This window comes from Sus scrofa, chromosome 2 (assembly GCF_000003025.6).
Source record: "Sus scrofa isolate TJ Tabasco breed Duroc chromosome 2, Sscrofa11.1, whole genome shotgun sequence".
NCBI lineage: Eukaryota > Metazoa > Chordata > Mammalia > Artiodactyla > Suidae > Sus > Sus scrofa.
The window spans coordinates 141,343,818-141,368,598 of record NC_010444.4 but is presented as its reverse complement, the minus strand read 5'-3'; the positions used below and the strand labels follow the sequence as shown (position 1 = coordinate 141,368,598).

The window sequence follows — 24,781 nt, the reverse complement described above, 5'->3', positions numbered from 1 at the left end:
TTTACAAGTCTGATGAAGAGATGTGGACAGCTGAATTTTCCATGTGATTACCTAATGGGGAGAGAAACAAAACATAACAAAACAAAACAGCAAAATATTCAAATTTAAAAAAACACACTGGGTAAGCAAGGCGCCACAATTATCCATGTAAAAACAAATGGTCCATAACCTTATAAACCAACATGACATTTCACCGTCGGTCAACAAGGTAAAAAATTAACATGTTCTGGAGTTCCTGTCGTGGCTCAGTGGTTAATGAATCTGACTAGGAACCATGAGGTTGCGGGTTCAATCCCTGGCATCACTTAGTGGGTTAAGGATCCGGCATTGCCCTGAGCTGTGGTGTAGGTCACAGACGCGGCTCAGATCTGACGTTGCTGTGGCTCTGGTGTAGGTTGGCGGCTACAGCTCCAATTAGACTCCTAGCCTGGGAACCTCCAAATGCCACGGGAGCGGTCCTAGAAAAGGCAAAAAGACCAAAAAAAAAAAAAAAAAAAAAAATTAACATGTTCTCAAACTGACCTAAGATGAGGAAGTACTCCTGGGAAAATGATGACCAGCGGAAGCAGGGGAGGTGGCGCTGGCCGCTGGGCAGGATCCTGAAGGGGAGGCTGCAGGTGTGGGCAGGTATGGAGCTGCCCACCCAGGGAGGACTCTGCTCAGGCTTTTTTTCAGCACCTTTGACTTCCTTTGACCCTTTGTGAGTCAATCGTAGGGAAGAAAAAATGTAGGGAATTCTCTCCATTTTGAGGTTTGTTTGTTCGTTTGTTTTTTGTATTTTTGCTTTTTAGGGCCTCACCGCAGCATGTGGAGGTTCCCAGGCTAGGGGCTGAGTCAGAGCTGCGGCTGCCAGCTTACACCACAGACACAGCGATACCAGATCTGAGCCGCATCTATGACCTACACCATAGCTCACAGCAATGCCAGATCCTTAACCCACTGAGCAAGGCCAAGAATCGAACCTGCATTCTCTTGGATACTAGTTGGATTCGTTTCCACTGCACCACAACAGGAACTTCCACAGAAAATTATTATTATTATTTTTTAACGAGAGAGTTCTCAGGAAGCCTCCTTGCTTCTGGGAGGCCCGAGGCATCTATGAAGTCGATGTGTCTTCTCATGTCCAGTTGCGATGTGGGGAAGGATCTAGGCAGGAAAGGACTGCGGCTGCTCTGTGGCTGCCACCCCGATCCCATTCCCAGGCCGGCCCCTTCCTGGAATCCAATCAGCCTACCAGTGTGCCTGAGAGAGGCCAGAACACTTCCCACCCCAGGGAAAAGTATGAGCATGAAACCTGATCCTGGCACCTTCCACTCCTTTCTGGAAAATCAAGGCGCCAAGCCAGCTGGCCTTTGGAGCCACCCACCTGGTTCACCTCCCCACTTCCTCCTCTGTTAGCCACGATGGGAGTGGGGCAAGTCAGTTCACCTCACTGTGGAAAGTTCTGTAGCTTCCTGACAGGGTGGCTGCACAGATTAAATGAAAACATGAGCAATTCTCGGCATAATGTCTGAAGCATGGTAAGCACTTTGTTGTTGTTGTTGTTGTTGTTTTTATTATTATCCACGTGATTGCCTTTTTGGCTGGATGTACCAGGTGCTCTCTGAGAAGCCACCCGCCTTGCCCCTTCCCGGGGAGAACTGAAACCCCACCCTTCTGCAGGTCTTTTGCTCCCAATGAGCTTTTCATTTTTTAAAGTTTTGGCTTTGTATTTTTATTTATTTAGTGTGTGTGTGTGTGTGTGTGTGTGTGTGTGTGTGTGTGTGTGTGTCTTTTTAGGGCCACCCCCCCAGCATATGGAGATTCCCAGGCTAGGTAGGAATCTGGAGCTGTAGATGCTGGCCTACGCCACAGCCAGCCACCTACATCACAGCTCATGGCAACACCGGATCCTTAAGCCACTGATCGAGGCCAGGGATCGAACCTGCATCCTCATGGACGCTAGTCAGACTCAGGTTCCTCCTAGCCATGTCGGAAACTCCTCCATGAGCTTTTTACTCAAAGGTTGTTGTTACAGGAAATCACGGTTCATTTCCCCACCTCCAGCCTGATTGCCCCGGCTTCAGAGAAAGAGGATCTGCTTCTGGAAATTGGAATGAAACCACTCAGGCAGGGCAGCGTGTGCGCTTGGCTGGGTGTGGGCCGTCTCCCCTGGGTGTTGGTGGAGTGTGTTTGATTGTGGGGCCTTGAGGGAGTTGGAGGGAGTTTCTGAACACCCTCGGGTCGGGGGATGGCCTGGGGCACTGCCATGGGAGACTTGGCAGCTTCCCTCACCCCAAGCTGGGCGTGGCTCCCGAGGCCTTGGGGCGCTTCCTCCCTCCTCGGAGGCGGGAAATAAGCTCCCCAGCGCCGAGCCTGGAGGGATGTGGTGAAGAAAGCTGTGATTGTTTTGAATCTTTCGTTTTCGGGTTGCAGCCTGAAAGGCCCCGTGGGGCTGGGAGCCCTTGGACAGGACCTTCTCCCCTTGCCGTCTTCCAGAAACAACCTGCGGTCTGGGAGGCAGAAGGTGAGATGGGCAGCAGCCCGGCCAGAGCTCCAAGGCAGAGGCTGCTGGGGGTGAGGCCCCCGGCGGTGCAGCGATGGGTGGCAGCTTTCCGGCTGCCCTGCCCCCACCCCTGAACTGTGGTTTTCAGATTCGCTGACTAAGGTCCTCCCTGGGGGACCTGGGGAGAGGGAGACTCCAGCCCCTGAGTGTCCGGTGGGTGGTGCGTCACAGACACCTGCGGGTCTGGGTCTGGGATCGTGGCTCACTTTCTTCTTCATTGCGCCGGCGGTCTCGGTGAGGCTTGGGTGGGGTGTTTGTGGGGGGGTGCTTGCATTTCTTTCTCCACTTGCTCTGTGTTCAACAAATCTCTATGGAGCTCTGGGATGCTATGTGCCCAGCCTGTCCCCTAGAAGTATCTCCAGGAGCAGCCTCTGGCTCTGGTTGGGTACTAGGCAAACACAGAGCTGGAGGAAGTGCCCAGCCAGGGCCTTAGTCCCGAAACGGTAGGAGAGCGAGGGAAGGACAGCTGTGGATTTCTTGGTTCCTACAGATGCCCTACTCCAGCCTGCATCCATCCATCCCACAGCCCAGGGGCCTCAGGGCTCAGGTGGCAGCCTTGGTCCTTCTAGGTGCCTGCTTGGTGGCCCTTTGGGGGCTGGGGGAGCTGCCAGAATACACGCTCCGGTGGCTGGTGCTCCACCTGGCCTCCCAGCAGATAGGACTGCTGGTGAAGGGGCTCTGCAGTCTGGCGGAGGAGCTGTGCCACGTCCACTCCAGGTGACTCCTTGTGGTACCCAACATGCTTCACTCCCTTGACTCCCCCGCCCCCCCGGCCTGTCTCGCCTTGAATCTCTCTAGCTGAGCTGGGCTGGGACCTGGGGCTTGGCTGTTGCCTGCAGGTACCAGAGCAGCTACTGGAGGGCTGCGCGGGCCTGCCTGGGCTGCCCCATCCGCTGTGGAGCCCTGCTGCTGCTGTCCTGCTACTTCTACTTCTCCATCCGAGACAAGGCTGGCCTGCCCCTCCCCTGGATGCTGGCCCTCCTGGGCCTCTCGCAGGCCCTAAACATCCTCCTGGGCCTCCAGGTATGACACAGAGGGAGGTGGTGGGGCTGGCCAAGGGGACATGTGGCTGCTGGGACCTGCTCTGGGCTCAGTCCTGAGAGCGGGACGAGTGTAGAGGTTGGTCCATGGAGGAGAGCCTGCGATGTTCTGGGTTCAGTGACGGCAGAGAAAGGAGCCAGTTGGCAGCAGGCCGGGAGAGCTTCCTGGAGGAGGAGGGCTCTGGTTGGCCTTCATGGAGGCTCCCTGGCTCCACTCTGCTTTCCACAGCACCTGGCCCCAGCTGAAGTCTCTGCAATCTGTGAAAAAAGGAACTTCAACGTGGCTCATGGACTGGCCTGGTCTTATTACATCGGGTACCTGCGGCTGATCCTCCCAGGTGGGCCATCCTCTATGCCCCATCTTCAGATTATGACAGACAACAGGCGTGGCTGTGGTTGTGGTGTAGGCCTGCAGCGGCAGCACCGATTCAACCCCTAGCCCAGGAACCTCCATATGCCGCGAGTGTGGCCCTAAAAAGCAAAAAAAAAAAAAAAAAAAAAAAAAAAAAAAGAGAGAGAGAGAGACAGACAGACAATAAGGCACCCCATCTTGTATTTCCAGGACTTACTGTATTTTTCAAAGCATTTTCCTGTCTGACAAACCATTTGATTCCCAAAGCAATCTTATAGGCGTGAAGGCTGTTATTATTAAGCCTGGTTTACAGGATGAAATAGAGGACTGAGAGCCATTAAGTGACTTGTCACAAGTCACCCATAAATTCTTTCTTTTTTTTTTTTTTTTTGGCTTTTTTGCCATTTCTAGGGCCGCTCCTGAGGCATATGGAGGTTCCCAGGCTAGGATCCAATCGGAGCGGTAGCCACCAGCCTATGCCAGAGTCACAGCAACTCAAGATCTGAGCCGTATCTGTGACCTACACCACAGCCCATGGCAACACCGGATCCTTACCCCACTGAGCAAGGCCAGGGACCGAACCCACAACCTCATGGTTCCTAGTTGGATTCGTTAACCACTGAGCCATGACCGGAACTCCTTTTTTGTTTTTTGCTTTTTTTTTTTTTTGGCTTTAACCCATGAATTCTTGCAATAAATATTTGCCATATGCTCTGGGCCCTTCATATGCATTTTCTCACTTAATTCATACCCTGTAAGGAAGCGAAAATCATTACTCCTCTCTTATTTTATTTTTTTATTAGAGTATAGTTGATTGACAATGTTATGCCAATTTCTGTTACACAGCAAAGTGACCCAGTCATACCTATGTTCTTTGTCATATTGTTTTCCATCATGGTCTGGCCCAAGAGATTGGATATAGTTCTCATTGCTTATCCCATTCTAAATGTAATGATTTGCATCTACTAACCCCGAACTCCCAGTCCATCCGACTCCCTCCCCCTCCTCCTCCCCCTTGGCAACCAAAAATCTGTTCTCCATGTCTGTGAGTCTGTTTTTTTTTTTTTTTTTTTTGTCTTTTTGCCTTTTCTAGGGCCGCTCCCTCGGCATATGGAGGTTTCCCAGGCTACGGGTCTGATCAGAGCCTACGCCAGAGCCACAGCAACGCGGGGGATCTGAGCTGCATCTGCAACCTACACCACAGCTCAGGGCAATGCCGGATCCTTAACCCATGGAGCAAGGGCAGGGATCGAACCCACAACCTCATGGTTCCTAGTCGGATTCGTTAACCACTGCGCCATGATGGGAACTCCCTGTTTCTGTTTTGTAGATAGGTTCATTTGTGCCATATATTAGATTCCACATATAAGTGATATCATATGGTATTTGTCTTTTTCTGACTTACTTCACTTAGTATGAGAATCTCCAGTTGCATCCATGTTGCTGCAAATGGCATTATTTTGTTCTTTTTTATGGCTGAGTAGTATTCCATTGTGTATATATACCACATCTTCTTAACCCATTCATCCGTCGATGGACATTTATTTATTTATTTATTTTTGCCTTTTCTAGGGCTGCACCTGCAGCATACGGAGGTTCCCAGGCTCGGGGTCTAATCGGAGCTGCAACCACCGGCCTATGCCAGAGCCACAGCAACACAGGATCTGAGCCACATCTATGACCTACACCGCAGCTCACGGCAATGCCAGATCCTTAACCCACTGAGCAAGGCCAGGGATCGGACCCGCAACCTCATGGTTCCTAGTCGGATTCATTAACCACTAAGCCACGACGGGAAGGCCATCGATGGACATACAGGTTTTCCATGTCTTGGCTATTGTGGATAGTGCTGCAATGAACATTGGCATCACCCCATTTTATTTTTTAATTTTTGGTCTTTTTTTTAGGGCCACACCCACGGCATATGGAGGTTTGCAGGCTAGGGGTCAAAGTGGAGCTGTAGCCGCTGGCCTACTCCATAGCCACAGCAATGCCAGATCCGAGCCATGTCTTCGACCTACACCATAGCTCATGGCAATGCCGGATTCTACCCACTGAGGAAGGCCAGGGATCGAACCTGCATCCTCATGGATACTAGTCAGATTCATTTCCACTGAGCCACGATGGGACCTCCTCGCTCCTATTTTAGAGATAAGAAAATTTCTGAAAAAAGAAATCAGATCACAAACTTGATCATAAACTTAAAAAATAAATAAATAAAGAAGGTTCGTCATGGTCAAAAAAAAAAAAAAAGAAAAGAAAGAAAATTTCTGTTCCAAGAGATAAAGTAATGCGTCCAAAGTTACACAACTTAGTTAGAGGAGGAGACAGGATTTTATACCAGGCTGGTCCAGTTTTGATATGCATTCTTTTAATGAGTAATGACGTCCCACGGGGGGAGCACGGGTCGTGTCTCCATCCTCTGACGTGCCCCCCAAGGCTACGGTTCTTCCTGTCTCATAGCTGCCCTCCTTGGACGCCAGGGCTTCCCCTAGAGGCCTGGCTCAGGGCCCCTGGACTTGCGGGGGGGTGGGGGGGTCACCTCCCGGGGCTCTGCCTGCCTCCGAGAGCCCTGACAGCTGTGGTGGGAAGGAGTGGGGCTGACGGAAATCCAGACAGAAATCAAGGGAGGTGGAGGCAGGGGCGACGGGAGCAGGCGGAAGGGCGGGGAAGATGCCTGTGCCCCGCCCTGCCCGGCCTCCCGGGCCCTGTGAGTGGACTTGTCCCTCATTTCTCTTGCACCCCCTCCTTGATGGGACCAATACCTGTGTCACTGTCCTGGGTTGGCTGGGAGACAACGTCGGTGGCAGTGACTTCTTGCGCCTCTCCACCCCAGGGCTCCGGGCTCGGATCCAAGCTTATAATCAGCGCCACAAGAACGTACTCGGGGGCATAGGGAACCACCGGCTGCACATCCTCTTCCCGTTGGACTGTGGGGTGCCCGATGACCTGAGCGTGGCTGACCCCAACATTCGCTTCCTGCACGAGCTGCCCCAGCAAAGTGCCGACCGTGCTGGCATCAAGGGCCGGGTGTACACCAACAGCATCTATGAGCTTCTGGAGAACGGGCAGCCGGTGGGTGTGGGCGGAGGCGGTGCCACAGGTGGGGGTGGGGTCAGGCCTAGAGACCCAGAAGTCGGGGCCCTGGCCAAGCCCTGAAAATAATTCGCTGCCAGCCTCTGAGAGTTCAGTTTCTTCAATGTGTCCCAGGGCTGGGCAAGACCGAACCCTGAATGATATAACCCTAAGTGACATTTACTGAGCGCTTCGTGTGTGCCAGATGCTATTCTGGGTGCTTCATCTGACCGCCTCATCGAATCCTCACCCCTGCCCTGTGGGGTGCGGGCTGTTCCGATCCCTGCTTTAATGCAGAGGGAACTGAGACTCAGGAACCAGGGACAAAGTGAAGGATTTCAACCCGAGTGGACCACAAAGGAGCCCTAGATGAAGGCCCTGGATTGTCGGAAGGATTTCGTGTGGGCTGGGGGGAAAGCCAGTCAGAGGTGAACCCCAGAGCCCCGTCCCTGGACTTGACTTCCAGCTGGAGCCATTGACAGCCTAGCTCAGTGGGCCTTGCTCTGTTTTGTTTTCTTTCTTTTTTTGCTTTTTAGGGCTGCGCCCCAGCATACGGAAGCTCCCAGGCTAGGGGCTGAATCGGAGCTGCAGCTGCCAGCCTCCCCCACAGCCACAGCCACAGCCACACCAGATCTGAGCCGCGTCTGCAACCTACATTGCAGCTCGCAGCCACCCCGGATCCTTAACCTACTGAGCAAGGCCAGGGATCGAACCAGCATCCTCATGGATACTAGGCAGGTTTGTAACTTGCTGAGCCACAGTGGGAACTCCTCAGCAGGCCTTGCTCTGGATCCCAGGAGGAGGATCTAGGAAGGGTAAATTTAACACAGCCCTAGCCCTGAATCGAGGAGTGGGATGTCAGAGGCTGAGGCCACTCCATTCCTGCACACTGGCTGGTGAGGCCGGGGTCCAGAGTCTGCCTGGCTCCTGGTTGAGTCGGGTCCTCCTCTCACCTCCTCCAGGCAGGCGTCTGTGTCCTGGAGTACGCCACTCCCTTGCAGACCTTGTTCGCCATGTCACAGGATGGCCGCGCTGGCTTCAGCCGGGAGGATCGGCTCGAGCAGGCCAAACTCTTCTGCCGGACCCTCGAAGACATCCTGGCAGTTGCGCCTGAGGCTCAGAACAACTGCCGCCTCATTGTCTACCAGGGTGAGGACTCGACAGGCTGGAAGGCAGGACGAGTCGGGGGCGGGGGGGAGGTCTCTGGGGTCCCCCAGGGGGTCAGCAGGAGATAGGGCAGCAGCATGCCCTGGGCCTTCCTGAGCGGTCAGGGCATTCAAGCCTGGCCCCTTCCTCCCCTGGGAGAGGTCCCACCTCCCCATGGTGGCACACCTGCCTGCTGTCTCGGGTCTTTGGCTGTGTGCCCCGGGTGGAGCGGGAAGAGGCAGGCTCTTGGGCCCCTCACGTCATCTAGGGGTGCCGGAAGAGGCAGACAGCCCCAGGCCAGGGGCTGAGCCTCAGCCCTGCCTCTCCCTGGCTCTGTGACCTTGGGAAGCTCTCTGCCCCTCTCTGGGTAGCATCTCTAAAAGCAAGGTGGGAGGGTTCTCTCATCTCTAAAACCACCTCTAGCTCTGGGATTTCATGGAACTCTGGCCCAGTGGCTAGGGGTGGGGAGGAGACGCAGGGACATCCTCTGGGTGCTCTGGAGTGGGCCTGCGTGAGTCCTCACCCCACTGCCTACCCCCACGTTCCCTACCCGTGTTCCAGAACCCACAGAGGGAGGCAGCTTCTCCCTGTCGCAGGAGATTCTCCGGCACCTTCGGCAGGAGGAAAGGGAGGTTACCATGGGCAGTGCGGAGACCTCAGTGGTGCCCACTTCCTCCACGCTGTCCCAAGAGCCTGAGCTCCTCATCAGTGGCATGGAACAGCCTCTTCCACTCCGCTCAGATATCTTCTGAGGCCCGGGGTCCCCTTGCCTGAGCCCCCGGCCATCGCCAAGAGTCTGGATCAGGGGCTTTCTTCAGCAGCTGAAGGCCTAGCAGAGCCGTCTCCTCTGCGGAGGGCCTTTCAGAGAAGGTCCCTGGACTTGACAGCTCACGATGACTCCTGCGACCAGTTGTCCGGGCCTCAGTGTCGGCATCTGTGAAATGGGATTGTAACCATCGCCCTCCCTACCTCACAGGGCTGTTGTGAGGACCTAGCCACGTGGAAGTTTTTATAAACCCTACGTGGCAGCCCAACCTAAGGGATGGCCCAGGTGTTTTTCATTGGGCCCTCGGACCTGCCCTCCACCTCTCTGCCTCCCCTGTGCTGGGAAGGCCTCGACAGGCTCCCTTGGCCTCTGGCTTCTGGTCATGTTCAGTCCAAGGCAGAGCCTCCGTGGGAGAAGGGTGGGAGGGGAGGGGGAGGCTGGGCTGTGTGTTCCCCAGGCCCCTCCCTGCAGTATCAGGAGGGTCACCGCGGGCTCTTGGCTCTGCAGACCTAAAGTCACCGCTGGAGGACCCTTTCAGTAACCTGTCTATCTCCGGGTCCCTCCTCCCCGTGCCCCTCCAGCCCTGGCAGCGGCACTGGCACCTCCCCGGCGCTCACCCTGGAGCACTCACTCTCGCTTGCGGTTTCCTTCACACCTGCCCTTTCTAAATAACCCCCTTTGCAAACACGCCTCGGGTTGCTTTTTTGAGTATGCCATCTTTTCTTTTCTTTTTTTTTTTTTTTGCTTTTTAGGGTCACACCTGCAGCATATGGAGGTTCCAGGCTAGGGGTCCAATCGGAGCTACAGCTGCCAGCCTACGCCACAGCCACAGCAATGCAGGATCCAAGCCACGTCTGTGACCTACACCACAGCTCACAGCAATGCTGGATTCTTAACCCACTGAGCGAGGCCAGGGATCAAACCCGCAACCTCATGGTTCCTAGTCAGATTCGTTTTTGCTGCGCCACAGTGGGGACTCCTGAATATGCCATCTTCTTCTGGCTGGACTCTGATACAAGCAGTTGGCCCTTCTTATCTCCACTGTCCAAATCTGCCTGCAGACACATGTCCCTCCTCATCCTAGGACAGGGCCGTGGGTGGCAGCTAGCCTTGCAGTATGGACAGAGCCCACCAATCAGGCTGAGGGCACCCAGCCGGGCAGCACCCCCCATTGCACCCGTCCTTTCAGCACCCTTGTCTCCAGCGGGCTAGCACACAGGTGCCAGGAGGGGTACACAGCAGTGTCCTGGGCAAGGGGCTGCTCAAAGAGGCAGGGGCCAGGGAATAAATGTGCCCAGATGGAGAGTCCCCTGGAGAAGGGCGGAAAGAGGGTTTGTGTGAGGCCACGGGATGGACCCTGGGAACCTTGAACAACATGGCCACCTGCCACATTCCGTGCCATGCCTGTTAGAACTCAGCCACTGCACCAACACTGTGGGGGTAAAACGGCCCCCACGTGGGAGGCCAGACAGCCCCTTTCTGCCAGTTCCATCCGTTCCCTCCAAGACTCGTTCCCTCCCTCCCACCCTTTTGTTTACATCACAAACACTCGGCAGCAGTGGCTGAGTATGGCATCACTGTGCAGAAGGATTCCTCCGACAGACACACGTTTGCCAGAAGGAACCCACTGCTCCCAAGGAGGACAGAGCCAAGGGAGTGACGGGGAAAAAGGTCCCCTCCCGTCCCCCCTGTGACAGCCGTTCCGCCTCGGAGGCCAGAGGATCCCCCACAACGCACCTGTCACGCATATACCTAAAAACCAGCCCAGAATCAAGTCCTCCCAACAGGACCTTTACCTACCCACTCGGTCCCAGGTTCAAATCCCAACCCCACCACGTCGTACCTGCGTCCTCCGGGGTGTCTTGATATCCCCAAGCTGTAAAATGGGGATAACGTGGCTCCTTCTCCCAAGAGGAGTAAACAGGATAATACGTGGAGGTCCAGGGACGAGCCTGGAGCCCAGCACATAGTGAGCCCAGAAGAAGAAAGCGCTATTAAGTTAGAGCTGCCTGTTACCACTCCCAGCCAGTCCTCTTCTTTTTTTTTTCTTCTTCTTTTTTTTTTTTTTTTTTTTTTGGCTTTTTAGGGCCACACCTACAGCTTATGGAGGTTCTTATGCTAGGGCTCGAATCAGAGCTGTAGCCGCTGGCCTACACCACAGCCATATAGCAATGCAGGATCTGAGACGTGTCTGCAACCTACACCACATGCTCACAGCAATGCTGGATCCTTAAGCCACTGAGCGAGGCCAGGGATCGAGCCTGTGGCCCCATGGATGCTAGTCAGGTTTGTTAACCACTGAGCCATGATGGGAGTTCCCCCAGGGCTCAGTTGTTGCCCCCAGGTGTTCTCCAAGGTAAAGTACCCAGAGTCCTCCATGCATGTGTGTCTGCATGTTCTCGACTGCACAGAAGTGAAGCTCAAAAGTGTCAGGACAAAGGGTGCTTTTCTTGAGAGCCCCCGTGAGACTCAGCTCTGCCGACCTGGCCGCCTGCGTCTTCCCGCCCCCCATGTCCCTCCCTCTGCCATCTCTGCCCACTCCTTCCTCCTTTTTCCAGACAAGCTCCCTGGAGCCCCTTTTCCTTGCCTGTTTTCCCACCAGCTGGAAGGTTCTGGGCCTGGCAAATGTCCTTGGGTAAATTCTAGGCTGGCTCCAACAGGCCAGCACACACAGAAAGTGGGAGGTAGTGAGAGGCCCCAATTTCCTCTATCCCACCCAGGAAGGCAAGAGAGTCTTGCTCCATGAGAGTGGGGACCCTTCACAAATAATTTGGGGAGTTATAATCGGCGCTTGGGGCCTTTAAGAAACTTGGAAGTGGGGAGTTCCCGTCGTGGCGCAGTGGTTAACAAATCCGACTAGGAACCATGAGGTTGCGGGTTCGGTCCCTGCCCTTGCTCAGTGGGTTAACGATCCGGTGTTGCCGTGAGCTGTGGTGTAGGTTGCAGACGCGGCTCGGATCCCGCGTTGCTGGGGCTGTGGTGTAGGCCGGTGGCTACAGCTCCGATTCGACCCCTAGCCTAGGAACTTCCATATGCCGCGGAAGCGGCCCAAGAAATAGCTAAAAAGACAAAAAAAAAAAAAAAAAAAAAAAAAAAAGAAACTTGGAAGTGGTTGGCAAGGCCTGGGTCCAACAGCCAAAGGATGTCCCCCACCCGGTCAGGGAAGGGCCACAGATTTGCCTTGCTTTCCTGAGTCCCGGAGGAGGCAGACCCCTTAGCGCTTCCCTTGGCTTCCCGGGCTGGCCCTCACGGGACCTGGGGGCTGCACAGCCAGGGCCTCTGACATGCTTGCCCAGGGGTGGGGTAGGTGGTGGAATCTTCCAGCCTGGACTCACTTTGACATCAAAAGAGGAGGAGATTAGGGTGGGAGAGGGAGTCGGAACACAGAGAGGGAGGTTTGGGGGTCGGGGGTCCCTGAAGAGGAGGGAGCAGCTTTGCAAGGGCGGCCTGGGCCCCTGGAAATGCTCACAGCGGCATGTTTCTGGGCAGGGCCCTCAAGCTTCTTTTATTCTCCTGCTCACAGTATGCTCTATAAATATTCTGCAGAGAGGGCAGCTCCAGCTGAGTCCATGCATGCGCTTTCGAAGCTCTGAGGCTCAGGCCCCAATTTGCTTTACTCTAATTCTCTGTCCAGGTTCTTGTTCTGAGCCAGGTCCAGCTAAATTTCCAGTCTCTTGCCTACAGAAATGTGATTTCATCAACGCTGAACCGAGGCCCATCTGGTCCAGGGCAGGAGCCAGGGACAGGAGGTCCCTGCTGGGTGTCTTCGTGACGGCCTGAGGGCCCAGCACTCGCCAGTGGACGAGGTAGATACCGCCCTCCGGCTTTGGGGACGGTGGCTCTGTGGCGAGAGAGACATGGCCTTTGTGTAAGCTTGGCCCAAAGTGAACTGTCACCACGATGCAGACGGCCAGCAGGACAAAGACGGCAACGATGACCGTGAGCAGGGGCAGCCCGGCCCCTGGAGGCGGTTCCCAGGCCCCATCCAGCACCTTCGGAACCTGCCTCTGGGGCTCCTGCCCTGCGGAGCCGTTCACAGCTGGAGAAAGCCAGGGGTGGTGGCCGTCCTGGGGGGAAGTGGCAGAGGGAGAGGGTGACATGGGCATGGACCCACAGAAAAAGAGCAACATAGAGCGAGACAGATACCCAAAGGGAACAGAGAGACAGAGACAAAGGAGGGAGATGGTAGAGACATGGCGAGAAAGAGAAACGGAGGCAAACACGCAGCGCAATGGAGAGAGGGGGGATGCAGAGAGAGGGAGAAGGATGCAAAGAGAGGAAGAGAACGAGAGATACCAAGACAGACGTGAAGATAGATACAGAGAGACAGAAGGACAAAAACAGAGGTAGGGAGACAAAGTCATTCAGAAAAGGGAGAGAAGAAAAAAAAAAGAAAAGGGAGAGAAGAGCTTTATTGCAGCCTCGCATGTGAAGTCTGTCCCCCACCCCCTGCCCGCCCACCCCCACCACCACCCTATGATCCCCCGCCAAGTACAGCGGGCAGCTATTCCTTTTTTTTTTTTTTTTTTTTTTTTGGTCTTTTTGCCTTTTCTAGGGCCACTCCTGAGGCATATGGAGGTTCCCAGGCTAGGGGTCCAATCGGAGCTACAGCTGCCACCCTACACCACAGCCACAGCAACGCGGGATCCGAGCCGCGTCTGCAATCTACAACACAGTTCACGGCAACGCCGGATCCTTAACCCACTGAGCAAAGCCAGGGATCGAACCCGCAACCTCGTGGTTCCTAGTTGGATTCGTTAACCACTGAGCCATGACGGGAACTCCCGGGCAGCTATTCCTTAACGCCCTGGGCAAAGGGAGTCATTGTGTCCAGCATCTCAGGTTCCCGCCCCCTTCCATGCACAGGGTAGGAAGGGGGCTGGTACCCCAGGGGGGCGGGAAGAGGCACGGGGTAAGGCAAGAGCCACCCCTCACCCCATAACGTCCCCCCAGGATCAGGCTCAGGGGCCTGGAGGGGAGGCAGTGCCCAGTGTGGATTCCTGGCTCTGGCCGGGTGGGACTGAGGAGACCTCACGCCAGCCTCTACCTCTTTCAGGGACCCGGTGTTCTGCCAAAAGCTACAGGTCGTGATCCCTCCCTCTGGGCAAATCTGTCCTGCTAAGCACTGAGTCGGCGGTTCCAGGAGCTGCCGTCAAACGAGCAAACCTCTGACGTGTAAGCCCCAGAGTTGGTGAGGTCACCACAGGCTCAGGAAACCATCTCCCTAGGCTTCCCTCCCCCTGCTGACCTTGACGGTCAGACCCTGGGGATGCAGCCCCTCCTCTAACCTGAGCCCTCAGCCTGGCCATCCCCGTGGGTGGGCAGCGGGGATCCAGCGGGGGTGGGCAGGGCAAACCCACTCTCTTTGGCTCCTGAGAATGACGGTTCACCGCATCCACCCCTAACTCTTGTCACACATGACACTTGCATGTGGAGCGCCCAAGAGCCACCTCCCCACCCCCACTTGAAAGTCTGAGCTCTCTGGAGCCGGGGCCGGGGAAGCAGCTCCGGATGTACAGGGAAAAGGGAAACATAGGCTGGTGAAAGACTTGGGGCCCCTGGGCGGGGAGCCCTCACCAGCCTGGTGAGAGGGTGTGAGCAGAGAAAATCTACCTGCTGCATGGTCCGGCTGCCCAGGGCTCCCTCAGACGGGCGGCTGGGAGGCAAAGGAGGGCCTGCCACCCGAGCTGGGTCCCTACCCGGAGCTGCCACGTCTGTGGGGCTTACAGGGCACACACCCTCTGCACACACACCCTCACCGCTCTCTCCCTCGTGCTGAATTTCACTTCCGTGAACGAACATCTGGACGACCCAGCTTAACTCCGATCACGCGCTTTGATCTTACTCCTGGGAACACCTCCTGTTATGCCTCCCCCCCACCCCCGCCCCCGCCCCCCCGCCCAGCTTCAGGAGCCTGGATCTGCCTGCCCCTGCTCCAGATCCTAGACACTAGGCCAGCACCCTCACCCCACCCCCTACCAGGACTTGCCAGCTTGTCATCCCTGCTGATTCCCTGAGGTCATTATCCTTTGATGGTTTCTTAAAAAGCCATTTCTCAAATACACTGGAAAGTGTATGCAGACGCTACTAGCCTAAATCTGTGGCCCAACCTCCAGTTCTGTTCATCTCAACAGGTTGTCACATTTATTTCAACAAAAAAATTTTTTTTTAGGGCTGCACCTGTGGTGGTTCCCAGGCTAGGGGTCAAAGCAGAGCTACAGCTGCTGGCCTACACCACAGCCGTAGCCACGCCAGATCCGAGCCACGTCTGCGATCTACACCACAGCTCACGGCAATGCCGGATCCTTAACCCACTGAGCGAGGCCAGGGATTGAACCTGCAACCTCATGGTTCCTGGTCGGATTCATTAACCACTGAGTTACGATAGGAACTCCAACATTTCCCTGCTCTTGAGTTTAGTTCACTAAATACGTGCTTAGGACCTGTGTTCCATCAGGCATTGCGCGGTCCTAGGAATACTGAGAAAAGCTGACGGTGCTGACCTGGGTCTGCAGGGGACAGCTAAGGACAGCAAGGGGCTGGGGCGCAGGCACACCTGACCCCAACGGAAGGAGAGGGCTGAGGGATGGATGCTTAGAAAGGGGTCTTCTTGTTTTTCCATTCAGAATAACAGCAGTGTTTGTAAGGCCTCCCTGAATGTTGTGGGGAGCCCCACCTGCATGGGGAGCCCCGGGGAGGGAGAGCTGTGCAAAGGATTCGGAGTCGACAGAGTGTGGGCAGCGGTGGGCCCAGGATTGGGACTCCATGAAACACACTCCAGGAAAGCCTCCAGGCTATGTGTGGAGGGACCGATGGACCCCTTGGAGGGGAAGAAACAGGACCAGGGGCCAGGTTGCCATCACAGGCTTTTGTGCACTGGCCCTGGAGGAGACACAGCAGCCCCAGCCCAGGCCATGAGTGGCTGGCGCTCAGGCCCTGCTCTTGCAGCCTTACATTCTCAACGGGGCTGCCGGGCTGAGCTGGGCCCCTGGAGCCAGTCCCAATCTGTTTCCTTCTATTCTTTAACAGGAAGCTCCTGGAGAGCCAGCCCCCACCCCCCACCCCGCCCCAGCACTCCCTCTCTCTTGACCGAGATGGACAGAGCTTCCACACAGCGGCCGCCAGCCTGCCACCGTCCCAGCTGACATGGGGAGCGTCGGAGAAACGCAGCTGTGCTGGGCCATCCTGGGCTTCCTCCTGCTCCAAGGTAAGAGGCACCTGCCACTGGCCTTCAGCAGTTCCTCTCCCGCTGCCGCTGCCCCTCCTCCAGGATACACGCTGCCAGCGCTCAGCTCTCCCGGATGGAAATTCAGGAGCCTTTGGGGACTGCTTGGCTTCAGGGGTGGTCATTGCCAGGCAGGGGTAAAATGGAGAGATGCAGTTAAACTCTTTTGCGGGACACTTTCCAGGGTGAACTGGGCCCCCCTCCCCAGAGGCTGGCCTCTGGAAATGGGGGAAGTGACTGTCTTGGTGTGACATTGAGGCTGGAAAGCTCCTTCCTGGGTGTCCTGGCACAACATTGTCTGTACCCTCGGCTTTACAGGTGATCCTTTTTCTTCTTTCCCACGAGGAGTACCCACCTGGGATTCCCAAATCATGACTTTTGAAGCTCAAATCGCAGTGCGAGGGGCTCGGGTTAGAGACAAAGAACCGTTTGCCAAAGATGTCCCCATTTCAGCGGCGGGGGTGGGGGGGGGCAGATGGCATGGCCTCCAGAGGAGATGGCTTGGGGCCAACACCTCTCAGAAAGGGCTCTGCTCGCTGATGGGTCGGAGGCCCCTCATAAGGGGTCCTCTAATTAGGGAGCGGTTGCTGGGAATCATGCGAAATCCAGGAGATTCTGACTCACGGGGCAGCCACTTCCCTTCTGTCCTCCCTTCCCCACCCCCACGTCGCCCTCCACACGTCCTTGGTGGGATGCGTGACCATGTGCTCGGAGCAGCAGAAGGGAGTTGAAGATGGCTGGGATGCGGAGGGAGGGTGGCCCTTCCTCGGTGGTGGGCCAGAGGGCCTGAGGACCCGCACACTGTCTCCTGGAGAGGTCAGACATTGCTCTAGAAGCCCAGGGATGGGGTGGGGGGTACACCTCTGACCAGCCCCTTCCTCTCTCCCCTCCCCCACCCCAGGAGGCTAGAGTCATACATTTGATCCGGGACTGGGGGACTGGGCTGCTGTAGAAACAGCAGACGTGGGTGGCCCCTGGAGGAAATTAAAAGGGGAGACTCTTGGAGTTCCCCTCGTGGTGCAGCGGAAGCGGATCCGACTGGGAACCATGGAGGTTGTGGGTTCGATCCCTGGCCTCGCTCAGTGGGTTGTGGATCCAGTGTTGCCATGAGCTCTGGTGTAGGTCATGGATGCGGCTCGGATCCTGCATTGCTGTGGCTGTGGCATAGGCTGGCCTGGGAACCTATATAAGCCGTGGGTGTTGCCCTAAAAATTAAAAAAAAAAAAAAAAAAAGGTGAGACTCTTGAGGGGGTATTTTCACCACCCTAGGCTTCTCCCAGCTTCCCTAGCTGCTGTCCTGTCCCAGGCAAGCACTAGGGCTCGGAAACCTGAGCCACAATCATCCCGCTAGAAGCCACGTCCTCACCGCTCCTCTCAGGGTCCCAGAACATTCACTCCTTCCTTCGCCTGCTGGACCGAGGAGGCTTTTTGAGGATATTCAGGTCCCCAAAGAGACTTGACTGTGGAGACAGAGTCAGGCCAGACTTGAAACTTGGAGGCATTGAGAGAAGGGGGCAAAAATAAAAATGTCTAGGATTTTTTGAGCACAAAGAGTCAGGCACTGGGCTAAGGGCTTTCTACGCATTTTCTTATCCTCACCATCAGTTATGGGGGCACTAAAGTCACCTGCATTTTAAAGAAGAGAAAACTGAGGCCCAGGTCTGACAGTAAGTTACGGAGTCAGGGCTTAAACTCAAGACCCAAACTCCAGGAGTTCCCACTGTGGCTCAACAGAAACAAATCCGACTGGTATCCAGGAGGACGCGGGTTTGATCCCTGGCCTTGCTCAGTGGGTTAAGGATCTGGCGTTGCTGTGAGCTGTGGTGTAGGTCACAGACATGGCTTGGATCCAGCATGGCTGTGGCTGTGGTGTAGGTCGGCAGCTGTAGCTCTGATGAGACCCCTAGCCTGAAACTTCCATATGCCGCAGGTGCAGCCCTAAAAAGCCAAAAAAAAAAAAAAAAAGACTCAAACTCCAAAATCCCTGATTTTAACTACTAAACTATGCTGCTGAGGAAAAGAGCCTGGTGGCGGTGAGAGGGAGAAGAGAGAGGCTGGAAGGGATTAGGGAGAGAGAGAAGAGTAAGAATTCCCGGGGCCAGTGTCCTTCCAGCATCTGCGTTCCCTGTGGACAGAGGCCCTGGCCTGTCGAAACAGATGCTCCTGTGCTCCCAGAGGGATCCGCTGTTGACAGAGTTCCTGTGGGGGGAGCGCAGCCAGGAGCCAGAGAGAGAGCAGGCTGCTGGGACCTGTCCTGGTGGCTTTGGATCTCCTTCTAGAAAAAGTGCAGGAAGGCAAGGAACGGTGATTTACCCCTAAAACCTAAAGTTATAACCTGTAGAGCTAAGATGATACCTCAGATGTGTTTGACCAATAACTGAGAGTATTTTTTTACGACATGCCTCCGATTGAACGTATTTGCCCAGGGTCCTTCCCAGCTGGGAAGAGCTCTCTCTAGGCTGGGGCACCCGGAAGTGTTGTTTCCCTCTTGACGCCCCCACCCAAGAAGAAATGGGGCTTTGAGGGATGAGGACCCAGAAAAACAGGGCCTAGGGCCTGGGCAACCTTGGGCTTAACAATGAATTCCGCTCTCTCCAAGCGACAGCCCCTGGAGGAAGGCAGTGGCTAAAGAAAATAAACAGGCCACGGGCTGCCCCAGGCTGGGCGGGCTCCTGGGCCTCGCCGCCTCTCTTTACCGGGGAGCCTGGACTCCCAGGCTTGGCGCTTCCCTGATGCCGAGGGGCTGAGGGAGAAGAGGGCCCGGCCTGCCCCGGCTGATGGAGGACGGGAACCCGGCTGGGCGGCTCCACTTCCCCCACTGTTTTCCTTTCACATTGTTCACAGGTTTCCAGAATGATTTCATTGTGGAAAATGAGCAAACGAACCCTGACCTTTCAGGTCCCACAGGCGCAGAGAACATATACCCGGGCAGACACACAGACACAGACACACACACACAGACACACACACACACAGACAGACAGACAGACACACACACACACAGAGACACACACACACACACACACACAGACACACACACACGTCTGTGCAGAGGCCAGCGGGCCCGCGCATGTGCGTCCACAGAAGTGACTGGGGCCTCCAGGTCATTGCTCCTCCCTGGGTTTGGCTAACAGTCCCCATTTCTGAAGCCGCTCCTACCTGCTAAATTGGCTGAGTTTGGGAGTTATTGTCATGGAGCAGTGGTTAACAATCCAATTAGGAACCCATGAGGTTGCAGGTTCGATCCCTGGCCTTGCAGAGCGGCTCGGATCCTGCGTTGCTGTGGCTCTGGCGCAGGCCGACAGCTACAGCTCCGATTAGATCCCTAGCCTGGGGCACCTCCATATGCTGCGGGAAGGCAAAAAGACAAAAAAAAAAAAAAAAAAAAAAAATTGGCTGAGTTTCCCCACCTCCTGTATGTACCTCAGAACTGGCTTCCTGTGTAGGCCCCCACCTCTAGCTGGAGGAAAGCGGAGGCGGCCCAGGCACCAACCCTAATCCCTACTCCCCACCTTAGTCACCCCATCTTTCCATCCCCTTCCCTTAGGACAGGACCTGGATGACAGTATTCCCAGAAAAGGGATGGTTCTCTGGCGAAAACGTCAGCTAGAGACCTGGAGTTCCGGGTCCTCGTCCAGAGGTGGCAGGCCACTGGCCCTCTGTCCTTGGACATGTCATTACTTTGAAACAACTTGCCCTGATCTTGGGCCAGGTTGGTATATAACCCATGTGGGACTGAAGAGACAGGCAAGGACTCCAGGACACTGAAACATGAGGTGCTGGGGATGGGGCGACCGACTCAGCGTCTCAGAGGACGGCCAGCCCCGTGAGCTGGAGTCACGCCCTCTGCCCAGGTGTCTACCTTCTAGCATGGCAGGCCAGGGAGGCCAGAAGGCCTGTGTCCTTCCCCTGAGGTACATGCTGGAAAGAAGATTCATCAAGCTGTCTATGTATTCTGTTCTCTCTTGCAGGCCACGGCTCCCAGCTCACAATACCTAGCCCTCAGGGTAAGCCCAACCACACAGGGTCCAGTCCAGCATTCAGGCCTGGGACCTTAGGAAGGGTGGGAAGAGCTCTAGGGCCATTTGCACACATCTGTAACATGCCTGGAGAGGGGAGAGAGGTGAGTGGTTGGGGTTGGGGTGGGGTAGGGAGAAAGACTGGAAAACACCAGCTATAGGGAAGAAGAAGAAGAAGAGATGGAGCCGCGGACCCTCGGTGTCGGTGTCCGATGATCTGTTGCAGGGAGGTTCCGCAGTCCAAGTCTAACCACAGAGCCAAGGTCCCCCAACACTGATGAGTGAGCGTGGTTGCCGAGGGGCCAGAGCCTGGCCCTTGCCCAGCCCTCTCCCCAGCCCTTTAGATCTGCTTGGAGCCCAAGGGTTCTCAGGTGGAATAGGGAGTGTGGGGTTGACAAACCTGCTCCACCTGCAACTCCCTTGCCTGTACTTGCAGGAGAGAGTCCTTCCGCAGAGTCCAACAGCTCAAGCCCTCTATCCAGCAGCACCAGCAGCAGCAGCAACAGCAGCAGCAGCACCAGCACCACAGGTACTCTGTGCTCAGATTACACATGCCATCCAGGGAGGGGCCAACAGGGAGGCAGTTTCCGATCTGGAAGACCATACAGATTAGTAGGTGACCAGACAAGTAAATGGGATGGCACATGGACAGTTCCCAAGCAAGTGTGAGAAGGGCTATGATGGGCATAAGCAGAAGATGCTGTGGGAACCCAGATAGCGACAGCCACTCCAGACTTGGGGGCCAGACATCCCAGAGTGAGTGGTCTCCAGAGCTGAGGCCCAAGAAGGAGTCAACCAGCTGAGCACTGTGAGTGGAGGGCGATACAGGGTATATTCCAGGCAGAGGAAACTGCCAAGGTCAAGGCCCAGAGGAACCAAAAGCAGATTCGGGACTAAAGAGCCCTCCCTGTGTTCATGCTGGCTGAGGCCTTAAGCAGGCTGTGCATGCTTCCTAATCCACAGCAGCTCCAAAGAACCCCTCACAGGTCCCCCTGGCAGCCAGTAAACCTGTGACTCTGAGTTCGAGCACCGTAGATGGGTACTTGAAGGGCATGGATGGGCATTCCCCGTCCTTGCTGAGCCTGGCTTGGTCCCAGCCACAGAAACACATGTCAGGACTCAGTGAGTAGCTGGAGCTTGGGTGGAAAACACCGGGTCATGTCTGGCTGCGTTCTTTCTTCCCCTCTCCCGGAGGCCCGGGTCCTGCCCCACAATGAGGGGTCTCAAGGCCAGGATCCACACCAGAGGTACCCTGCTTTGAGAGAGATGGAGAGTGGTTGTGGGACAGGGGAGCCAGGAACTGGTCACAGTGAAGGGAAAAGGAGCCTGGACTCAGGACTGATAAAGAAAGGGATGGGGTAAGGGAGGGTAGGAGAACCCAAAATGATGGACAGGGAGGCAGGAAAGGTTGAGAAAGGGCTACGCGCTTCTCCGAGCAGGTTGGCCTTCACCCAGCAGCGTGGGAGAAAATGGGGCAGGGGTGGGACACCTTCCACGTGGGCCCTACTGGTTCAGGTGCAGGCACAGGTGTCCCAAGCAGCCACGGGAGCAGTGGCAGCACAGGTGGAGGTAGGTCCTGTCTGTGCTCGCAGCCAAGAGTGCCCTGACTCTCTCTCACCCTACTCCTTGGCGCTGGGGTTTGTTCCACCCTTCCAGACTTATTTAGGAGTGGGGCGAGGATGAGGAGGTGCAAGAAGAATCAGGCCGGCAGTCTAATGTGTTGAAGAGGGGCAGAGAGGGATGCCCACACCACTTTCTAAGAGCACTGGAAACTTGTGCCCATTGACTGGCAGCCTGGCTCGTTAGATCAGTGCCTGGGGACAAACATCCGGTGCCCTTCCTTCACCCCACTTTCAACCTTTGGCAAAAGGATGGTTCTCCTTTGCGCAGTCTGGCTCCCCATCTCTGCTGCATAAATCCCTTTCCTCTGGGCCCCTGGGTGTGGGGGGAAGGGCATCAGGAGGGAAGCATCCTGAACCTTCTGGAGTCCTCTGGCACGAGGAACTTGAGCAACCAGCCGTGTTCTTCACGTGATCCCACGGCAGCCAGTTCTGTCTTCCCACCTCGTGGGATCGGGTTGGAGGAGGTCTTTCTGGCAGGGCATGCGTTCTCGCTGTGGTCGCCTACCTGGGGCAGTGGGAGGGGGCTGGCACTGTCACGTCGGTCCCTCACGGATGCACCCCTCCCTCCCCCATTTCAGACACCCCTCACAATGGTACGTCCACGTCACCCACCGTGAGTCTGAGAACCAGAGAAGACCCGACCGTCCTGCCCAGCCCCACGTCAGAGACGGTGCTCACAGTGGCCGCCTTTGGTGAGACGGACCCCCCTCTCCCGCCGCCCCCGCCCCTGACCTGACTTGGACTGTGGGTCCAGAAACACAAGTTCAAATCTTGCCCTTTTGTTCTAGGAGGGTTTGGCTGGTGAGGAAGATGCTGGTGGGAAGGGGCCTCCCCTGGCCCTCCACCCAGCTCTTCTGGGCTCTGCCAGGCTCCACGCCCTTAAGAGAGGGCAGGGCAGGGCTATGGAGCCCATTCTGGCCATGGGCAGTGGGCTGAGAGCTCATCCCTCAGCAGAGGAGGGCAATTCACTTTGCTCCCAGAGCCTGTCTACACAGCACCTGGCTGGGAAGGGAATTTGGACTCTTGTTGCCCCTGTTTGTCCTTTTTTTTTTTTTTTTTTTTTAGGGCCACCCCCATGGCATAGGGAGGTTCCCAGACTAGGGGTCAAATCGGGGCTTAGCTGCTGGCCTAACAGCAACTCAGGATCTGAGCCACATCTGCGACCTACACCACAGCGGACGGCAATGCCGGATCCTTAACCCAGATCCTTAACCCACAGAGCGAGGCCAGGGATTGAACCTGCGTCCTCATGGATGCCGGTCGGATTCGTTTCTGCTGAGCCGCGACGGGATCTCCCCCCTTTGGTCCTTTCCTCTGCCCCTCCTTCACCCCATCCTTTTCCCCGAGCAGGTGTCATCAGCTTCATTGTCATCCTGCTGGTTGTGGTGATCATCCTGGTCAGCGTGGTCAGTCTAAGGTTTAAGTGTCGGAAGAACAAGGAATCTGAAGGTACACGCCCTGACCCTCGGCGCCGCCCTCCATCTCTCTTTGTTGAGGGACCCAGAGCTAGATTCTGGGACTGACACCCACCCTTGAGGGAAGGAATGGCACATCAGCACGACTGGGGGCCCAGGGGACAGGCCCCTTGGGTAGGCTTTGAGAAGCAGATCAGGCTTCTGAGTTCAGATGTGACCTCGAATCTGTGCCTTTGGATTTTTTTACAGATCCCCAGAAACCTGGGAGTTCGGGGCTCTCTGAAAGGTAAGACTGTCAGAGGTTTAAGGGAAGCATCATCTATCTGGAGCTCCCGTCATGGCGCAGTGGTTAACGAATCCAACTAGGAACCCTGAGGTTGCGGGTTCGATCCCTGGCCTTGCTCAGTGGGTTAAGGATCCGACATTGCCTGAGCTATGGTGTCGTTCACAGATGAGGCTCAGATCCCGCGTTGCTGTGGCTGTGGCGTAGGCCAGCGGCTCCAGCTCGGATTCGACCCTAGCCTGGGAACCTCCATATGCCGCAGGTTAAGGCTCTGGTGTTGCCATGAGCTGCAGTGTAGGTTGCAGTCGTGGCTCGGATCTGGCATTGCTGTGGCTGGGGTGTAGGCCAGTGGCTACAGCTCCAAATCGACCCCTAGCCTGGGAACTACCATGTGCCATGGGGTGGCCCTAAAGACAAAAAAAAAAAAAAAAATATATATAAAAAAAAATATATATATATATATTTTTTTTTTTTTTTTTTTTTTTTTTTTTTTTTTTATATATATATATATATATATATATGTCTTTGGGGCTTCAAAACACATAGTCATTTCATTATGGTTCACCACCAAATAAAGGTTTATGAGAACAGAGGTCTGTTTGAACACCCCCCCAACAGTCGCTTGCTCCCCATTGCCCTCCTCTCAATAACCCATGTTTCCTTTCTTCCAAGCTGCTCCACAGCCAATGGAGAGAAAGACAGCATCACCCTCATCTCCATGAAAAATATCAACATGAATAACAGCAAAGGATGCCCCTCAGCAGAGAAGGTGCTTTTTTCCAGTTCCTCCCACTCTTCTCCCTCCTCCTCCTCCTCCTCCCTTCGGCTCTGCTTCCTTAACCACAAAGGAGATATTTTTCGAAGATTCAGGCTCTTCTCTGCCATTCTCCACTCCCTCGCTCCAGAGCAGTTCACCCATCCTCACCATGTATTTATTTTGCAGGTCCTTTAAAAGCAACCTTGGGTCCCTGGGGATCTGACAATGATGCAGCTGCCCTGTGGCTGAAAAGAGCAAGGCGACAGGATCAGGAGAAGCAATGAACCAGATATAAATTATTTTATTGTTTCACATCTCCTCCCAGACCTAAAGGACATTAGCAGTCCCCCAGATCTGGGAGCAAACTGCCAGCATGAGAGACTCTTTCTCGTATGGACCATCACTCCAGAAACACAGCCTGCTCCTCCCACCTTCTCAAAGTCGCAGGAAGGAGGAGCCTAGAGAGCCAGAGCAAGGAAAATGACGAAGTGAATTTGTCCTTTCCACTCTGCATTAAAATCGTTTTCTGGCCTGCA

At 55.4% G+C, this 24,781-nt stretch overlaps 3 protein-coding genes across 11 annotated transcripts; 2 read left to right on the top strand and 1 right to left on the bottom strand.

Moving 5' to 3' along the window:
- TMEM173 (transmembrane protein 173) lies at window positions 1,377–9,197 on the top strand. Of its 9 annotated transcripts, none has more exons than XM_021077058.1 (9): window positions 1,377–1,520; window positions 2,018–2,109; window positions 2,416–2,506; window positions 3,036–3,262; window positions 3,385–3,568; window positions 3,815–3,923; window positions 6,774–7,012; window positions 7,975–8,161; window positions 8,720–9,197. In XM_021077058.1, the coding sequence occupies exons 1-9, from the start codon at window positions 1,518–1,520 to the stop codon at window positions 8,908–8,910; spliced, it is 1,323 nt and encodes a 440-aa protein (XP_020932717.1). In that variant the 5' UTR covers window positions 1,377–1,517; the 3' UTR covers window positions 8,911–9,197.
- LOC110259781 lies at window positions 12,014–14,748 on the bottom strand. The gene is made up of 2 exons (XM_021085521.1): window positions 14,538–14,748; window positions 12,014–12,991 (listed from the first exon to the last, which is right to left on the bottom strand). Exons 1-2 carry the CDS (start codon window positions 14,724–14,726, stop codon window positions 12,521–12,523), a joined length of 660 nt encoding a protein of 219 aa, XP_020941180.1. The 5' UTR covers window positions 14,727–14,748; the 3' UTR covers window positions 12,014–12,520.
- On the top strand, window positions 15,981–24,781 carry ECSCR (endothelial cell surface expressed chemotaxis and apoptosis regulator). Its single transcript, XM_003123983.4, has 8 exons — window positions 15,981–16,131; window positions 20,121–20,156; window positions 20,605–20,697; window positions 22,369–22,482; window positions 23,141–23,239; window positions 23,455–23,491; window positions 24,161–24,257; window positions 24,432–24,781. Exons 1-8 carry the CDS (start codon window positions 16,071–16,073, stop codon window positions 24,438–24,440), a joined length of 546 nt encoding a protein of 181 aa, XP_003124031.1. The 5' UTR covers window positions 15,981–16,070; the 3' UTR covers window positions 24,441–24,781.